We start from the raw sequence: 17,500 nt of genomic DNA, 5'->3' as shown, positions 1-17,500 counted from the left end.
CATGACAAAACCAGAAGGCAGAGGGAAGGCGAAAGGAATGTAATGATGGTGATTAATTCTTTCAGTAATGACATCACCTCCTGGTTCCAACAGAAAGGTCCAGTCCTGTATGAAAATCATTAATGATAAAACTTACATTATACACAATGATCTACTCACCAAGGAATACTTACATGCTTTTGCATAAACTGGATAAAAAGCCAACTATTTCCTTAAGGATTTGGAAAGTCAGTAAATCACCTTAATGTAATATGCACGGCAATACAACCAAGTAAAAAATGCGCCGAAGTTTCTTCGGCGAAATCGAGTTTTCTGTACAGCAGCTACAGCGTATAATAAGGCCACCGAAAATAGATCTATCTTTCGGTGGTCTCGGTAATATGCTCTATGAGCCGCGGCCCATGAAACTTTAACCAAGGGCCGGTGGTGGCCTATCCTATATCGTTGCCAGAAGCACGATTATGGCTAATTTTAACCTTAAATAAAATAAAAACTTCTGAGGCTAGAGGGATGCAATTTGGTATGGTTGATGATTGGAAGGTGGATGTTCAACATAATAATTTGCAGCCTTCTAGCCTTAGTAGTTTTTAAGATCTGAGGGCGGACAGAAAAAGTGCGGAAGGAAAAAAGTGCGGACGGACGGACAAAGCCGGCACAATAGTTTTCTTTTACAGAAAACTAAAACCAGCTAGCTCCTCAAGGATTTGGAAAGGCAGTAAATCACCTTGATGTAATATGAACGGCAATACAAAAATCAGGAAATAAATGGAGATGAAGAGAGATACGCACAGAAATCCTTATCAGGGCAAAATTGGGATTGGATTATTTATTGTTTAACTTAATATGGATTATTTACTGTTAAGCTTAATATGGATTATTTATCGTTAAGCGTAATATGGATTATTTATTGTTAAGTTTAATATGCATTATTTATTGTTAAGCTTAATAAAACTACTAACATTTTCTGCCAGTTATTCTTTTCCTGTTACTAATCCTATTATTAATATCTCTAGATTTGTTCTCAGAACATATTACTTATCATAATTTCTCTGACGTTCCGATCTCCTTTCTTCGGCAGACCGTACTCCTGGCCTGGTCCAACGCCCTCTTCGTGGCCACGGAGGGCGTGGCCTCCCTGAAGACGGCCACAGTCGTCCTCCCGAACCACTGGTCCACGCGAGCCTGTCATCCGCCCTTATCCGGAGACCCACCTCCACCTCCGACGCAAACACCCCACATGAGGCTGGAGCCGCCACACCCTGTCTTCGGAGACTCCCCTTGGACGCAGCAAAGCGGAGGCTGCGGCGTCGAGGGAGACTTCATACAGATGGGCGTGGGGTTCCTGCAGGTGGCGAATTCCTCCGCGGCACAGGCGTCCAGGGCGGCTAGTGTCCTCGTAGGGGAGTGGGGGAAGTACCGCTGGGGCCTCTTTTCGGAATCTGGGTTCCCGGAGGACCCGATGTACAAGCCTTGGTACCGGAAGGGGGCGCAGTGGGCTGCCGCCGTCTGCACGGACGCCCACGTTCACCATCTGGCGTGCCATCCGGATCAGGCGCATCACTGCGCGTGGCCTCCAGAGGCGCATCGGAACGCAACGTCTTCGCTGTTGTCACTTCCGCATTTGCCACAGGTAAGAGATATTTGAACAAAATTCATTGCTAATTAGTTTTTGACCACCTAAGATTTCATTACAAATTCGCTTCCTACCACATAAGAGTTCATTACAAATTAGCTTTTCATCACCTCAAAATTCGTTACAAATTAACTTTTTGTCATCTCAAATTCGTTACAAATTAGCTTTTTGTCATCTCAAATTCGTTACAAATTAGCTTTCTGTCACCTCAAATTCGTTACAAATTAGCTTTCTGTCACCTGATATTCGTTACAAATAACCTTTTTGTCACCTCAAAACTCATTACAAATTAGATTTTTGTCACCTCAAAATTTGTTTCAAATTAGCTTTTTGTCACATCAAAATTCATTACGAATTAGCTTTTTGTCACCTCAAAATTCTTTACAAATTACCTTTTTACTACCCGAAAATGCACTACAAATTAGGTTATTATCACCTAAGAGTTCACTATAAATTAGCTTTCTACAACCTAAGAGCTCATTACAGATTATTGTTTTGCCAACGAAAAATTCATTACGATTGTGATTTTTGCCACCTAAAATATCTACAAATTAGCTTCTTACAATCAAGCCTTAAAACAATCTTTCCAAGTTTCTTTGGCAAACAAACGTCATACGAAAACACTGAATTGTTGCAACACCCCCAAAAAAAAATAAAGATTTCACCCAAACCCTGACAAACGACAAAAAAAAAAAAACACAAAGAACAAAAGGAGGATTTTTCTACACAGTTTTTCTCTCCCTACTGTGTTTCCCCCCTTGAATTTTAAAACAAAGAACGATTGTATGGATTTTGTAACCAAACAGAAAGATAAAATACTCTTTCCTTTTTTTCATGAGAACGGCCATTGTCAACTTATTCGTAAATTCAACGGTAATTTTGTGTAAACTTCGTATTTTCCTTTGATCTTGGCTCTAAAAGAAAACACGTGATGCTCGCTGTCAACATTGCTAGATGTTTATTAATGAATTTCGTAAAAATCTTATTGATACTCACTTAATGAGCGTATTGTAACACCTGCCATAAGGGGACGCATGCGTATTATGCTTTGTTGATTTGGGATTACGGAAAATGCATTTCCAAAATAAATATTCAATACTGTGCTGAGTATTCCATAATCCGGTAACTACCGAACAACAAAATTTGTTGAACTGTGTGTGTTTGTGTGAGTTTGTGTATACTGTATGTGTGTGTACGTGTGTGTGCGGAGAAAGTTTAATAAAACAACATTCTGCTGACCGATAAAAACATAACTGTTTCTAAAGAAAGGAGAAGAAAAGTAATGAATTATATTTATTCTTCACTCCATACACCTACATACATACATACATACATATATGTGTGTGTGTGTGTGAGTGTGTGTGTGTTTTGCTTGCATGAAGAATACAATATCAATAACCACTACTCTCTTCGCGAGTACATCATTGTAAACTAATCCGTTGAAACTGAACAAGCATCGAGAACAGAGACACAGTTTCTCTAGTTATAAATACCATAGGAAACATCTTAAACTTAATATAATCAGTAAAGTCTCATAAATTTAATTAAAAAAAAGTATTTGACAAGAGGATGAGCTGAATAAAAATACCAGTGTTCCTCATTTCTGGAAATCTTGAGAGCGTTTGTAATTACAACTCTTGAGTGAATGACGAGAGACGAGGAAGGACAACAACTAAGAGTTTAATCCACGTCTCCCTTCGCCTGCCGCCATTCACCAGCGTGTGTAGCAAACTGTAATAAACTTTGAACTTTGCCTTCCCCCTTCCCCAAACCCCTTCCCCCAACCCCCACCCATTTCCAAGAGAGAGAAGAGAGAGAGAGAGAGTTGGACTTTGCCTTCCTCCGTCCCGAAACCCCTTCTCCCCACCTTGTACCCATTTCCAAGAGAGAGAGAGAGAGAGAGAGTTGAACTTTGCCTTCCCCCGTCCTGAAATCCCTTCCCCCAACCCCACCCATTTCCAAGAGAGAGAGAGAGAGAGAGAGAGAGAGAGAGATACACAACTAAGTTTTGGGGGAGGCAGGAGCCAGGAGCCCTAGTGCCCGCCGGCGGGTCCGGCCAAGTTGAAGCTAAGTTGCCGCTTCTATTCCTCCTCCATACAGTCTTTAATGAACAAAGTTCTTGTTGTCTGTCTCTCCCGTCGCGCAGGTGACCAAGTTCTGCGACGGGGCCAGCCACAACGCCGAGGCGCCGACGAAGCAAAACGCCCTCTGCAGCGGCCGATCCGCCTGGGAGGTTATGAAACTCCACCAAGACTTCGCGCATCTGAGGTGAGTTGCACAGTTTTTTTTTTTTTTTTTTTTTTTTTTTTTTTGTACCCGACCTCGTCTTGTCTTGTTTTGGACGTGTGATTTCGGTGCTTGCTTTCAAAAGCAGTAGCAGGAGTAGACCTATAGTCTTTCTCCGTCTCTCTTGTTCTTTTATTCTTGCTTTTATGTGAGGACAAAAAACAGGTTTCACATTATTCGGTCTTCTCACCTACAAAACCGTGCTCATTCATACATTCCCCATCTATTAAATACGTACAATAACGCAAAACTGACCAAAACGAAGCAGTTACCATGACCACATAAGCTCCAAGAATGTCTACGTAAGCTCAAACCTCTTTACCTGAAGCGTATTTAAGTTCCAGCCGGCATTTTCCGATTACTCCGGTGCTGTATATGATAGCCCGCTGCAATTTTTACTCCCGGCCAGTATAGTAGGGCAAACGGAATTATCTCGTTAGCGCCGCCAAAGGTCAAAGTTTAATGGCCCGGGGTGAAATTCTTCTCTGGTAATAAACTCTCAACGCTGGATCACTCCTTTCTTTCTTACGCTGTTTGCTTAACTGAGTGAAGGGGGAGGGGGTGCAAGTTCAAGTAATAGCCCGTAATCGTTATATGTTCAAATATCACCTTTGGCTGCCTTTGTAAACTCTTCAGTTCCGCAGGCGATTAAGAAATTACGGAAGAGATAAACGCTGTAATAATCCATTACAGAGGACGAGAGAAAGAACACTGCTTTGTTTCATAATTCCATTTTCATATCTATAAACGTTGTCACACTTCGACTGTATGAACAGAACAATGGACAGACAAAGCATTACTGGTGGTGCAGTGGTATGATTCTCGGCCACCAGTCGAGGGGGCCGGGGTTCAAATCCCGCTTCTCACTGATGGCTCGGATTGAGCCTCTGCACAAATCCGGTAGTCCGTCAACCTAAAGGTCCGAAAAAACCGGATAGGTTCAGTAAGAGAATAGGGACCAGCCCTCGGGCTGGGAAGTTGCACAGTGGGCCTAGCGACACATTAGCCACATGTCATAGGCATTGGGACCTGTCCCCCACTGGCTATCGGCCTAAGAAACAGGAGATCAGCGCCTACCCTATGAGCCTACAGAGACCCAGGAGGTCTTTAACCTTTTTAACTATTATTCAGAAGATGATCCCTATTCATACAGAACAAGCCCACCACAGAGGCCACTGACTTGAAATTGAAGCTTCCAAAGAATATTGTGGTGTTCATTTGAAATAAGTAACAGAAAATATGAAATACTGAAAGAAGAGATTAGATATTGCAAAAGAAAGGAAAATAAATTACCATATTAACAAATAAATACATAAAAATGTAAGTAAATTATTCAAATACAAGAACTGTTTTAGACTAGCACTTAGAATAATAAATAAAATAGAGGAATTATATATTGTGAATTGTAAACATTCTCCTACAATTTTAGTCGAGACACAGATCCTACCCTTAATAATAGTTTAACAAAGAGGACCACATGACATTCAAAAATGAAGCCATATCAGTCTTGTAATCCATTACTAACACATCCAACTTTCAATCGACCTCTGCCAGATACTCTATCTTTTAAATGCAGTTTGAACAGGAAATTGGTTGAAGTGAGACCGAGCTGGGCTGGTTTTGAAAGCAAATATTGCATGTGGTGTGTAGCTGACAGGTAACAAAGGCAGGTGGTTTATCGAAGTACCGGACGAATGATTTATTGATCTGATAATTAAATTATCTGGTGTTACAACAACTAAAGGTCATCGGTACTGGAAAATATGTTAGTTAGACTTTTGTAAAATTTATAAAATGGTGACATATAAAATTCATGAGTTATAGAATAAATTAATATCATAACAGTTCTTAATACAGTATGCAGCTACTAAAGTCTGCAGTATAGGAAATGCTGAATAGGTATGTATCGTCAAGAAATTTACATCAGTGCAGTCAAAAATTAACCACGAATGTATGGGAGTCTGAAGTTTATGGCAAAGTATTTTTGTAATTCAAGAGGCGTGAGTAAAATAACGGAAAATAGTATGTATGTTCAACTACTGCCCAACAACACTACTTATGAGTTAAGGAAATAAAGTTTACGACTAATACCAAGACCAGGAAATTCAATAAAAATAAATCATTCCTACTAAGAGGAACTTTGGAGTTCAATCACGTACGAGTTTCTATCTTGAATGACCGTAAAAATAACATGCAGGCTACATATCCCGACCCGAGGTTGCAAGAGAGGAACTTCTAATCAAATAAAAAATAATTGCCCTCATTCTAACAATATATTGCAAGGAAAATAACTGTATAGGTGTGGAGCCATTTTAAGACGAGAAAAGTACATGATAAGAACAGGAAGTCTATTCAATACATTGCTCTTGATTAAGTTCTGGAATGGAATGGAATATAGAGTTTAGGCCAAAGGCCAAGCACTGGGACCTATGAGGTCATTCAGCTCTGGAAAGGAAATTGAGAGTAGGTAGGTTTGAAAGGTGTAACAGGAGGAAAACCTCGCTGTTGCACTTTGAAATAATTGTTGGGAGAGGGTGGATAGCAAGATGGAAGAAAGATAAAATGAATGGAGGTACAGTAAAAGGAACGAAAGGGGTTGCAGCTAGGGGCCGAAGGGACGCTGCAAAGAACCTTTAGTAAAGCCTACAGTGCACCCCATGAGGCGCAGTGATGGCACTAGGCCCCCCCCCACCGCCCCGCCCCCAACCCCCACGGGATGGTTAAGTTCTGAATCTTATTAAAAATGCAGTTCTTTGATTGTGCAATACATGGCGTTTATGTACATTACAGCCTAATGATATTTCTTGCATCAAACATGATGTGCTATCTGTGTATTCATAAGAGAAATAATTTTTTATCTGTAATGTTTGAAGAATGTACTTCAAAGGTTATTAATTATTATGATTTCTAATTTCAAGTGAGCATCATACACAAAAAACGCAAAGATGAATGGAGTAAAGGCACGTACTTTAAACATCCTGCGATAATCAAATTTTATTTGTTTCAATCTTAAGTGAACAAGCTCGATAAACTGAGATTATGATATTAAAAAAATCAATTATCATTGACATGAATTATTTTTCATTAATTCTAAATGCAAGGAGGAGAGTTATACCACACCAACTTTAAAAGTAAATTTATGCGTCTGCTGAAAAGTAATTGACCAATTTCATGAATACATTATAAACAAAGATGCGCTGAAGTACTTACTTCAAGACAGGTGAATGATCTACCTTTTTTATATGCCAAGGAAAAGTTTGTTGGGGAAGGGCATGGTTTCTAATTGGAGAAACAATTATCCCTTGTAGAAACAAAGGTTTACAAACATGCACACTAGGCAGGACATGCATTCATGCTTGAACTGATGAGTCATGAGTAGCGTGTGGAACACACACACACACACACACACACACACACACACACACACTGTGCAGTTTCCCTTTATCTAGAACGCAGTTTTGTTTCACAGATGCTGAGGCCATTCCTTTCTTATGCCTCTTTCACGTCGCCTGTCTAGTCTTCTGTCTTCCTTTACTTCAGTACCAATACTTTCGAAATGTACTCTCTCTTTTCCCCTACCTATCATCCTCCATTCTCTCCTCATGGCCATACCACCTTAGACACCTTGATCTATCCTTTCACCTATACTAAGACTACCACTTGTGTGTGTCTCCACATTCTCACCATTTCTGGTACTCATATGCCACACATACCACAAAAAATTTATCCGTACATCAAATTTTTCTTTCATTTCCATTCAGAAACATACTTCACTTCTATAAAGAAGAGTTAGCTCAACAATCATTTCATACATTCCAACCTTTGCTCCCTTTGTTACTCCAAGCTTCTTCCAAACTTTCTAGCATACATCTCGCTACCTCCCTTCCCTCAGCTATTCTGTATTTCATCTATTCTCTATTCTATCATGATCTGATACACTTGCTCCCAGTATTTCCTTCAAATCTTCAAACATCCCTTATAACTCAATTCACTGCTTCACCAATAACCTTAATCTTACCCACATACACTCCAAACGTGCGCCTGTTGCAAACAATCTCAAATTCATTCACACGTATCTGCAGTTTCTCCTCACTATCACCAACTGAATGAATCTATTGCTTCTGGTTTACCCAGTATCCATTATAATATACATTCCTCCATCTTCCTGGTTTCCATTTGCATTGATAACCTCAATATTTCTCCCACCTATTCTCAATTTTCTCATCATGTAAACAGTTTTATACACATTTGCTAGTCACTGAAGTTTCTCTCCACTTTCCCCAGCCAGCACTGCACCATCTGCAAAAATCAGTTATTCCTTACTTCATTCACGGACCTATTTTGCTATTTCTACAATTTTGCACCAGTATCTGTCGCCCCCCTCTTTGAAATACAAACCCAGACAGTGTAATCCATGAATATAAAGAAAAATATAATTTTCATGAAGAGAAACAGCTGGGGAAGATGATGATGCAACATTCATTTCCTGGAGAGGAACAACACGAATGTATCTCTCCATCCCTTATCCTCAGCCTCCTCCTCTTGTCCTAGCTTCCCCCCACCCCCACCCCCACCCCCATCCCCAACCACCAAAACCACCACCACCATCACCAGCAGCACCTTATGTTCTGGGGCATTTAATGTAGGCAATGAAAAATGCATTCATTTCTGGTGGCAGCGGGAATGAAAATTTTTCGCTTGCTGGGCTCAGACTACGACCTAAATTAGATTTGTCGCTGAAACAGTTAAACTATTCGAGTTACTCGTTCCGGAATTATTCTGGCAAATGTGAATCTAGGGAGAGGTTTGCTCCGCTCGCTCGCTCGCTCGCGTCGTCTTTACTGGTGTGTTTTTGTCTTTGCTGAGGTCTCGCACGCTTCAAGAGAGGCTGGAAGACCGCGTTTCCTTGAGGGAGACTTTTGGGCGATTTAGACTGGCAGCAGCCTTGAAAGCCGTCATCTGTGGTTGGGAGTTTTGCCTAATTTTGGGTTTTCCTTTTAACGTATTATATGAAGATGATAATACAAATAGAGACTACAGATGTAGTATTCTCAGTAGTCATAAAGTTGGAAATTAAGAAAAATATAATAGTTTCATATTAAGCGATACAGACATAATATTTCCTGTAGACAGAGTCCATTCATTTGTAACAGCGTCTCTCTCTCTCTCTCTCTCTCTCTCTCTCTCTCTCTCTCTCTCTCTCTCTCTCTCTCTCTCTCTATATATATATATATATATATATATATATATATATATATATATATATATATATATATATATATATATATGTATATGTATATGTATATATATATATTATATATATATATATATATATATATATATATACACACACAATATTGTCACTTCTTCAGAATCGTTCACAATCCCACCCTCGAGCGATGTGAAAACAATGTGCTTTGAAATCATTCCGGAACAAACTTGATGCCAGAAATAGTGAAACATGTCTTTTCTTTAGAATCGTACATAATCCCACTTCCGGGTGAAGTCGAAACAATGTGTGTTGAAATCAATCTGGAGCGAACAAGAATTTTCGAGCTACAGTGAACATGTAAACATACCACATTCACTCACAGTCGTTCCTGCCCTGCATCATCTGCATCAAAAAAGCAAGCAATTTGCAATGAGGTATTAACAAAGCAAGCAATTTACAATGAGGTATCTAAAACTGTATTTAATTCAAATGAACGCGCGGTAAATGGTGAGGCCTAACAAAACTCCAATCGAAGGTATAAGCGCCACTAAATTGACAGAGTGTGCATCCACGCAACAGTAAAACATGTCATAAACACACGTCAACAGTTGGCAACTAGCTGCACACATGTCCCAGACATGTTGAATACAAGTTGACGACTTCTTGGTAGTCCAAACTAGTGCTTCATACGATCCAGCACTGTTGTAAAACACGTCATAAACACTCGTCGGTAACTTGTTGCATACACGTCCCAGACAAGTTGAATACAGTTTGACAACTTATTGGTAGTCCTAACTAATGCCTCACTCGATAAAACAATGCAGTAAAGCATTCCATAACAACACATCAGCAACTTATCGCACACACATCTCAAACAGATTGAACACAAGTTGAACACTTCATGATAGTCTTAATTAGTGCTTCATACAATCCAGCATTGTAGTAAAACATGTCATAAACACACATCAGTAACTTTTTGCACACAAGTCCCAAACAAATTGAACACAAGTTGACAACTTATCGTTAGTCCTAACTAGTTCTTCCCACGAATATCCAGCATTGGCCAAAGCTTCGTTCTTTACTTATGGTCGTCGACTTGTTTTCAACTTGTTTTTGGCATGAATGCGACAAGTGGCTGACGTGTGTTTACAATATGTTTACTGTAGTTTGGACGCACCCAAACATGCAGTATTCCAAACATGTAAAATGGTATTGTTTAGCAAACATTCTCTAGATGCAGCTTTAACTAACTGTGAACTTACATTGTCATAGGAGAATAACTGTTCCATTAAACTTGATAATTCATATATACCCAAAAAACATATTACATTTTTCCACTAACTAATATAACAACTAAATATAGGACCTAAATTGTTATGATATCCGTAATGAAATACAACGGAAAATAATGAGATATCAGTTTGAATTACAGAAGTAATGATCCATAGTGCACTGCGAAAGTAATTACTGAAATAGGGTCAATGAACCAGAAATAATTTGCTCCCACCCTGCTGACTAGACAAATGAGAAAAAAAACTGTTATTATTATTATTATTATTATTATTATTATTATTATTATTATTATTATTATTATTATTATTATTATTATTATTATTATTATTATTATGACTGATACATATTTTTATTCACCCAGTTATTAATTTGCAAAGCAAACTTCCTCTTCACAACTGAATATGAGAGAGAGAGAGAGAGAAAAAAACAGGACTGAAAATTAATAGAGAGAGAAGAGAAAACAGGACTGAAAATTAATATTCTCGTAAAGAAAAACTTGAAAATACTGATCGCAAATCAACAATAATAAAATAATGCCACACACAAACACATATGTGTATATATATATATATATATATATATATATATATATATATATATATATATATATATATATATATATATATATATATATAAACACAAACACAAAACAGCTACAAACTCGTCCATTATCTTATAAAATAAGAATGATAAACTCTTCGTGTAGCAAACTTACACAATTTCAGCAGTTCCAATCAATATTCATCAGTCAGCTACAAATAAAAATACAATTAAATTCAAGGAATTAGTAATTGATTAAGACAACAAATAATTCTAACGTCTTTTGCTCTTAAGAATCCTTCCAAGCACTAAAGATGATTTTATTTTTATTCTTATTTATTCTTTTTATTTTCCTTTGCTCAAAGAAAGACTTAAAACTAGTGACTCCTGGTACAGGGCCCCCACCCCCCGAAAAATAAAAAAGAACACCTCCTTACTCAAGAGATAGATGACAGCATTAATTTTAAACACGGTTTTAGCGAGACGACGTTCTATTGGTAAATAAATGGCACGGGGGGGGGAGTTTTTTTCCTTTTCATTTGTGGTACTGGGAATGTATTGATTAACGGAGATGGCTCAGTTAGAACACCCCGCCCCCCGAAACACACACTCCTTTTGTACTTAGAAAATTAAGCGCTGGATTCCCGTATTGCAATGTGATGTGAATACAAGTAGCTACAGCTATTGCTATTGATGTACATATATATATATATATATATATATATATATATATATATATATATATATATATATATATATATATATATATATATATATATATAGCTCCTCTTCTCTCTCTCTCTTTCTCATTTATTATATATATATATCTGTCTTTCTCATATATATATATATATATATATATATATATATATATATATATATATATATATATATATATATGTATGTATATGTATATGTATATATATATATGTATATGTATATGTAAATGTATATATATATATATATATATATATATATATATATATATATATATATATTATATTTATATATATTTATATATATATATTTATATATATATAAATATAATATATATATATATATATATATATATATATATATATATATATATATATATATAGAATGAGAGAGAGAGAGAGAGAGCCTGTAATGCCAGTAGTAGCTAATTCATCTAAAAGATAAAACAAGATAATAACACGGCTTAGGTACGGCTAGATTTGATCTAAATTCCTTGGGAACAATAGCCACTGCTACCTAAAGTAAATTTATATTTGATATTTGAAACATTTCTTATAAAATCATGGCATCAGAAATGTTCGGTGGCAAGTGGGAATTAATGTTTATTATTATATGAAACTAATTAGCACATTTGGAATCTGCTTCGAAAGCGCAATTTTATGATACAGGCCGCGTCAAAAATTAAGAGAAAAATAATCTTTATAATTACTCTAAAGGCTCAGTTAATTCGAATAGGAGAGAATAAAAACAACGAAAAATTAAATAAAGCGTAAACATTTCAGTTAACTCTCGACAAAGTTCTCGCAACACGCAATTTCCCCAAACAAAGCCGTGAAGATAAAACCCGCGGCCCCATAAATGAGTTTTGTCAACTTTGAACGTGTTGAAAAATACTCGCTGCCCGAAATGGGTCTCGTTTTCTGTTGACTCTAGTGAGATTTTCTCTCAACAGATGGCAGCATTCCCGACCATATCTTGCTCTCGTAAACAGTTCGGTTTTTGAAACGGGAGATTTATTATTATATAGAAACCATTTTTTTCGGTTTATTTAGAAGTATTTTTCTTCTAAAAACATGATGTGAGATGATTAATTACCTCAGATTAATGTCTCCAATTAATAATCACCTTATAATTAATTGATTTTCTTCTTAAATACGACAATAATTCTTACACTGGTGCACGTAAAAAAGTCACAAAATTATCCGTTTTCACTTTGTTTTTTGCAATAAATATATGACATTCTTTTTAAAATAAATAAATGAAGCTCGCATCTTCCAAATTGCGAAGCTAGTTCAAGAAGGACCTATTTTTTGTTTATCCGTAGGGTTTAATCTTGCGCTAGTTTCCTGTAAGTTCAATGATTCTGCCAACCCAGTTTAGTTTATGCACTGCAAAATTGGAAATCACAAAGAGAAAAATGTCGGCAAAATTTAACATTTCACCGTCACTTGAGTTTCAAAACATCCATTTTGTGACTGTAAAAAACGACAAAACTCAAAGCATATTTGATGAGGCTATCAGAGGCTTGTAAAAGGACAAGTCAATTAGCTCCAAAAATGAATGAAATGACATTTCACTTGGCTTAAAAAATAACACTCAGGTTAGACCAAGGTGTCTGCACTGATTTTATACAATATGCGGATCTTTCGTAGATAGTGACCCGTAGTAAAGTACTGTGTGTGTGTGTGTGTGTGTGTGTGTGCGTATAAAGTATATAGATATATATATACATATATAGATATAGAGAGAGAGAGAGAGAGAGAGAGAGAGAGAGAGATATCAACATCTACCTAAGTCCTACTAACCAACAGGAACACAAACTATCAAACAGACAGACAGACAGACAAACCAATTCTTAGAGGAACTGACTAAAGCCAAAAAAAAAAAAATCGATAAAAGTAACAACGGGACAAAGAAAAAGCAAACATCTCCATCGTCTCTTAAGACCAACGAGAGAAATTTCTCAGCAAGCGAACGATACAAAAAAAAAAAAAAAATGCAATTAAAAGTTTTCGGGACAGGCCATTGTGTTTACGGCATCTCCTTATTGCTATTTGATTTGGGCATTGAAGTCAATGTGTATCTTGAATCCGATTTTTTTGGGGATGGGGGTGGGAAGGGGAGGTGGGGAGGGAAGGGAACTACCTACAACTGTATATTCGTTTGAGGAATGTTTTATTACAAAGGCAAAATCCGTGTATATCTGTACTTTATTATACATACTAGTGTATATATAATAACTGGAAATGTATACTCCTTTTTGGTTCTCTCTCTCTCTCTCTCTCTCTCTCTCTCTCTCTCTCTCTATCTATATATATATATATATATATATATATATATATATATATATATATATATATATATATATATATATACATATATATATATATATATATATACACATATAAATATACAAATATATGTATGCATACATATGCATATATATATATATATATATATACATATATATTTACATATATATGTATATATATACATAATTATATATATGCTTTAAAAGAAACTAAAACCATCTGATTCTAATCATTCGTCTAACAGGGCCAAATCTAAAACGGCCGAATTTCTCTGAAACCTAAACTTCCACAGTCAATATTTTACTGCTTCCATCACGCGGAACCCATGTCATTAGAATGTATGAACCTTCGAGAGTCTCTGTCTCTCTCTCTCTCTCTCTCTCTCTCTCTCTCTCTCTCTCTCTCTCTCTCTCTCTCTCTCTCTCTCTCTCTCGTGTTCCCTGACACTCAGGGAACGCCTGTCGAGGTTATGGGATCGTCAGGATGTGTGTTGAGGCTGTTAAGCGAGAGAGAGAGAGAGAGAGAGAGAGAGAGAGAGAGAGAGAGAGAGAGAGAGAGAGAGAGAGAGAGAGAGAGAGAGAGAGAGGAATCTGTACAATTTTAGTATGAATAAAATGAGGAGAGAGAGAGAGAGAGAGAGAGAGAGAGAGAGAGAGAGAGAGAGAGAGAGAGATCAAAGCTTTAGGTATGGAATTCAAGGATGAATAAACGAATGAGAGAGAGAGAGAGAGAGAGAGAGAGAGAGAGAGAGAGAGAGAGAGAGAGAGAGATCACAGCGGTGGGTAAGAAATTTCAGTATGAATAAACAAGTGTTAGTGACAGAGAGAGAGAGAGAGAGAGAGAGAGAGAGAGAGAGAGAGAGAGAGAGAGAGAGCGAGCGAGGGTGTGCGCAATCAGTTGTAGAAGAGGAGAATTCCAAGAATGGAAATACTGACATTTCATAAGAAAACATAAAGTACTAAATTATAACAGAGGTAAATACAGAGGAAAAAACATTCTAGAATTAAAAAGATATAAATATCATAATGAATACATCAAGGAAAAAATTATGAATCGAATTAATAAATAGTAAAAAAATTAATGGACTATTTAAAAATCTTCTCAAGCGCGAATGACACTTGTGCAAGAAGCCCTCCTTCCTTCCTTATGTAACGCAGATGCAAATTCGTTCACCAAAAATAGAGGTACGTTTAAAGGCGAGCTACATTTTCAGTTTGAAAAACGTCAACACAAAACCTTTCACATTAATAAAATGCATGTAACGGAACCTTTTGCCCCCGTCCACAATAGAGTTGGACATTAAGATAATGTTATTTAATTTAACGAAACCTTTCCAGCACATCCGCAGGGGCATGTTTGTATACAGCTCTCTTAAGTGTTTACCAAAACATTTAGCGTCAAGTACACACTTCAAAACACGAGATCAAAACGTCATGATGTTCAGAATTAGAAGAGAATTACGGGACTTGCAATTCCATTCGCATGACAATACTAAAAATACCTCTCTTTTCAAACTCCCCTTTAGTATATGACTTTTTCACCACCTGGTTTTGCAGAGGAATTCCAAAATGAAACATATATACAGTACATATATATTCTTCTTTTTCTATTAACGTGCTTTTTTCCCAATTTTTTGTATGGGGTAAGCACGATGCCTTCTTTGAAGGACTTTGATTTGGCTTTGGGGTAGACCGTAGTCTCGATCGGCTGCCCTGCCTGACATTGCTTAGACCCCGGTAGCGCATGTACATGTGTCGTACCAGTCCCCAGCTCCCTTTCTTCCAGCAGCGAAGAGACGTTGAGCAGTTAGGTCGACAGTTCGAGACGTGTGAGGTGTCTGTTATGTTTCTAGGAGATGTTAGAGTGGCTTTGTTTGTGTGTGTATTAGTCTGTAACACCCACTGGCTTTCAAGCAAACCTATCCGTTGATTACATACATAATCCTGGGGAGTATCTACACTATATATATATATATATATATATATATATATATATATATATATATATATATATATATATATATATATATATATATATATATATATATATATATATATATATATATATATATATATATATTATATATATATATTTATATTTATATTTATACATATATATACATATATATATATATATATATATATATATATATATAATATATATATATATATATTAAAATATATATATATATACATACATATATATATATATATATACATATATATCTCCCCATTTGTATGTATAAATCAAATGTATATATTAATATATATATTATACATACATATGTCTACATATATACATATATATCTCCCATTTCGAATCAAAGCAAACCTCTCTCATCATCGAACTCAAAAAAAAAAAAAAACAGGAGTCTAACAACGCAAAAATGCAATATCCCCCCAGCTGTAAGCAAATACTGTACGCGTATGATACCGCATCTCCCCAGCCGCCAGTCGCCTTGTTTATATTCCAAGAAAATGAATAAGTATATGCGAGTTGGTAATATGCCAAGAAATTTCCATTAGCAGTAACTTACGGTAACGCAGTGATCAGCTGCTGGGTGAGAGAGCTTGGTTCGAGAGCTCCCAATTTATTCAGAATATACATACACAAGAGAGAGCCTCCTGCTGCTATCTGGGTGTAATATGTATAGATACTCTAAAGTTCTTGGGGAAACAGGAGAATTTGCTGACTGCGAGTGGGAAATATTCCTTAATTAAAAGATTCTGCAGGGCTTCATATCACTCTATTATGGATTTACTTTAAAATTGGTTGTTCCGCGTTGGATTAAAGAAATTTTTTTCGAGGGGTAGACACAGTGTGATAACAAATTTGAAGAGGTGGTTATAACAAGAGGCGTGAAACGTCTGCTGTTTGAATTTGCCTGCGTGCAGAATTGCTGGTGTACAGGGAGGTAATGGTAGTTATAGGACCAATTCCATTTTGTTCTCCGAAGTAACTATATTAATTGAGTGAATATTATGTAATATATATATATATATATATATATATATATATATATATATATATATATATATATATATATATATATATATATATATATATATATATATATATATATATATATATATATATATATATATATATACACACATGTATATATATATATATATATATATATATACATATATATATATATATATATATATATATAATGTATATAAAATATATATATACATATATATACATATACATATATATATGTATATATATAAATGTATATATATATATATATATATATATATATATATATATATATATATATATATATATATATATATATATATATATATATATATATATATATATATATATATAAAGCAGGAGATTGCAACCAGTGTAGAACTTAACCAGAAATTGAAAGGTAAACCAAACCTCGAATGATGTAATGCTGTAAGACCTTAGCAAAACAGAAGCAGGAAGAGAATTCCAGAACACCGGAACACTAATCTGAAAAGGCTAGCAGTAATTGATGTCCAAAGAGCA

General features: G+C 36.0%; 1 protein-coding gene across 1 annotated transcript in view; it reads left to right on the top strand.

Moving 5' to 3' along the window:
- LOC136850773 (calcium-activated chloride channel regulator 1-like) overlaps positions 1 to 17,500 on the top strand; it is a 173,504-nt gene that overhangs the window by 143,353 nt on the left and 12,651 nt on the right. The window contains exons 3-4 of the mRNA XM_067124722.1: positions 1,079 to 1,630; positions 3,780 to 3,901. Coding sequence (XP_066980823.1) covers positions 1,079 to 1,630; positions 3,780 to 3,901 — 674 coding nt within the window. The remainder of the gene's footprint in view (positions 1 to 1,078; positions 1,631 to 3,779; positions 3,902 to 17,500) is intronic.

This window comes from Macrobrachium rosenbergii, chromosome 22 (genome assembly GCF_040412425.1).
Source record: "Macrobrachium rosenbergii isolate ZJJX-2024 chromosome 22, ASM4041242v1, whole genome shotgun sequence".
NCBI lineage: Eukaryota > Metazoa > Arthropoda > Malacostraca > Decapoda > Palaemonidae > Macrobrachium > Macrobrachium rosenbergii.
This window is presented reverse-complemented; position numbering and strand designations above follow the sequence as displayed.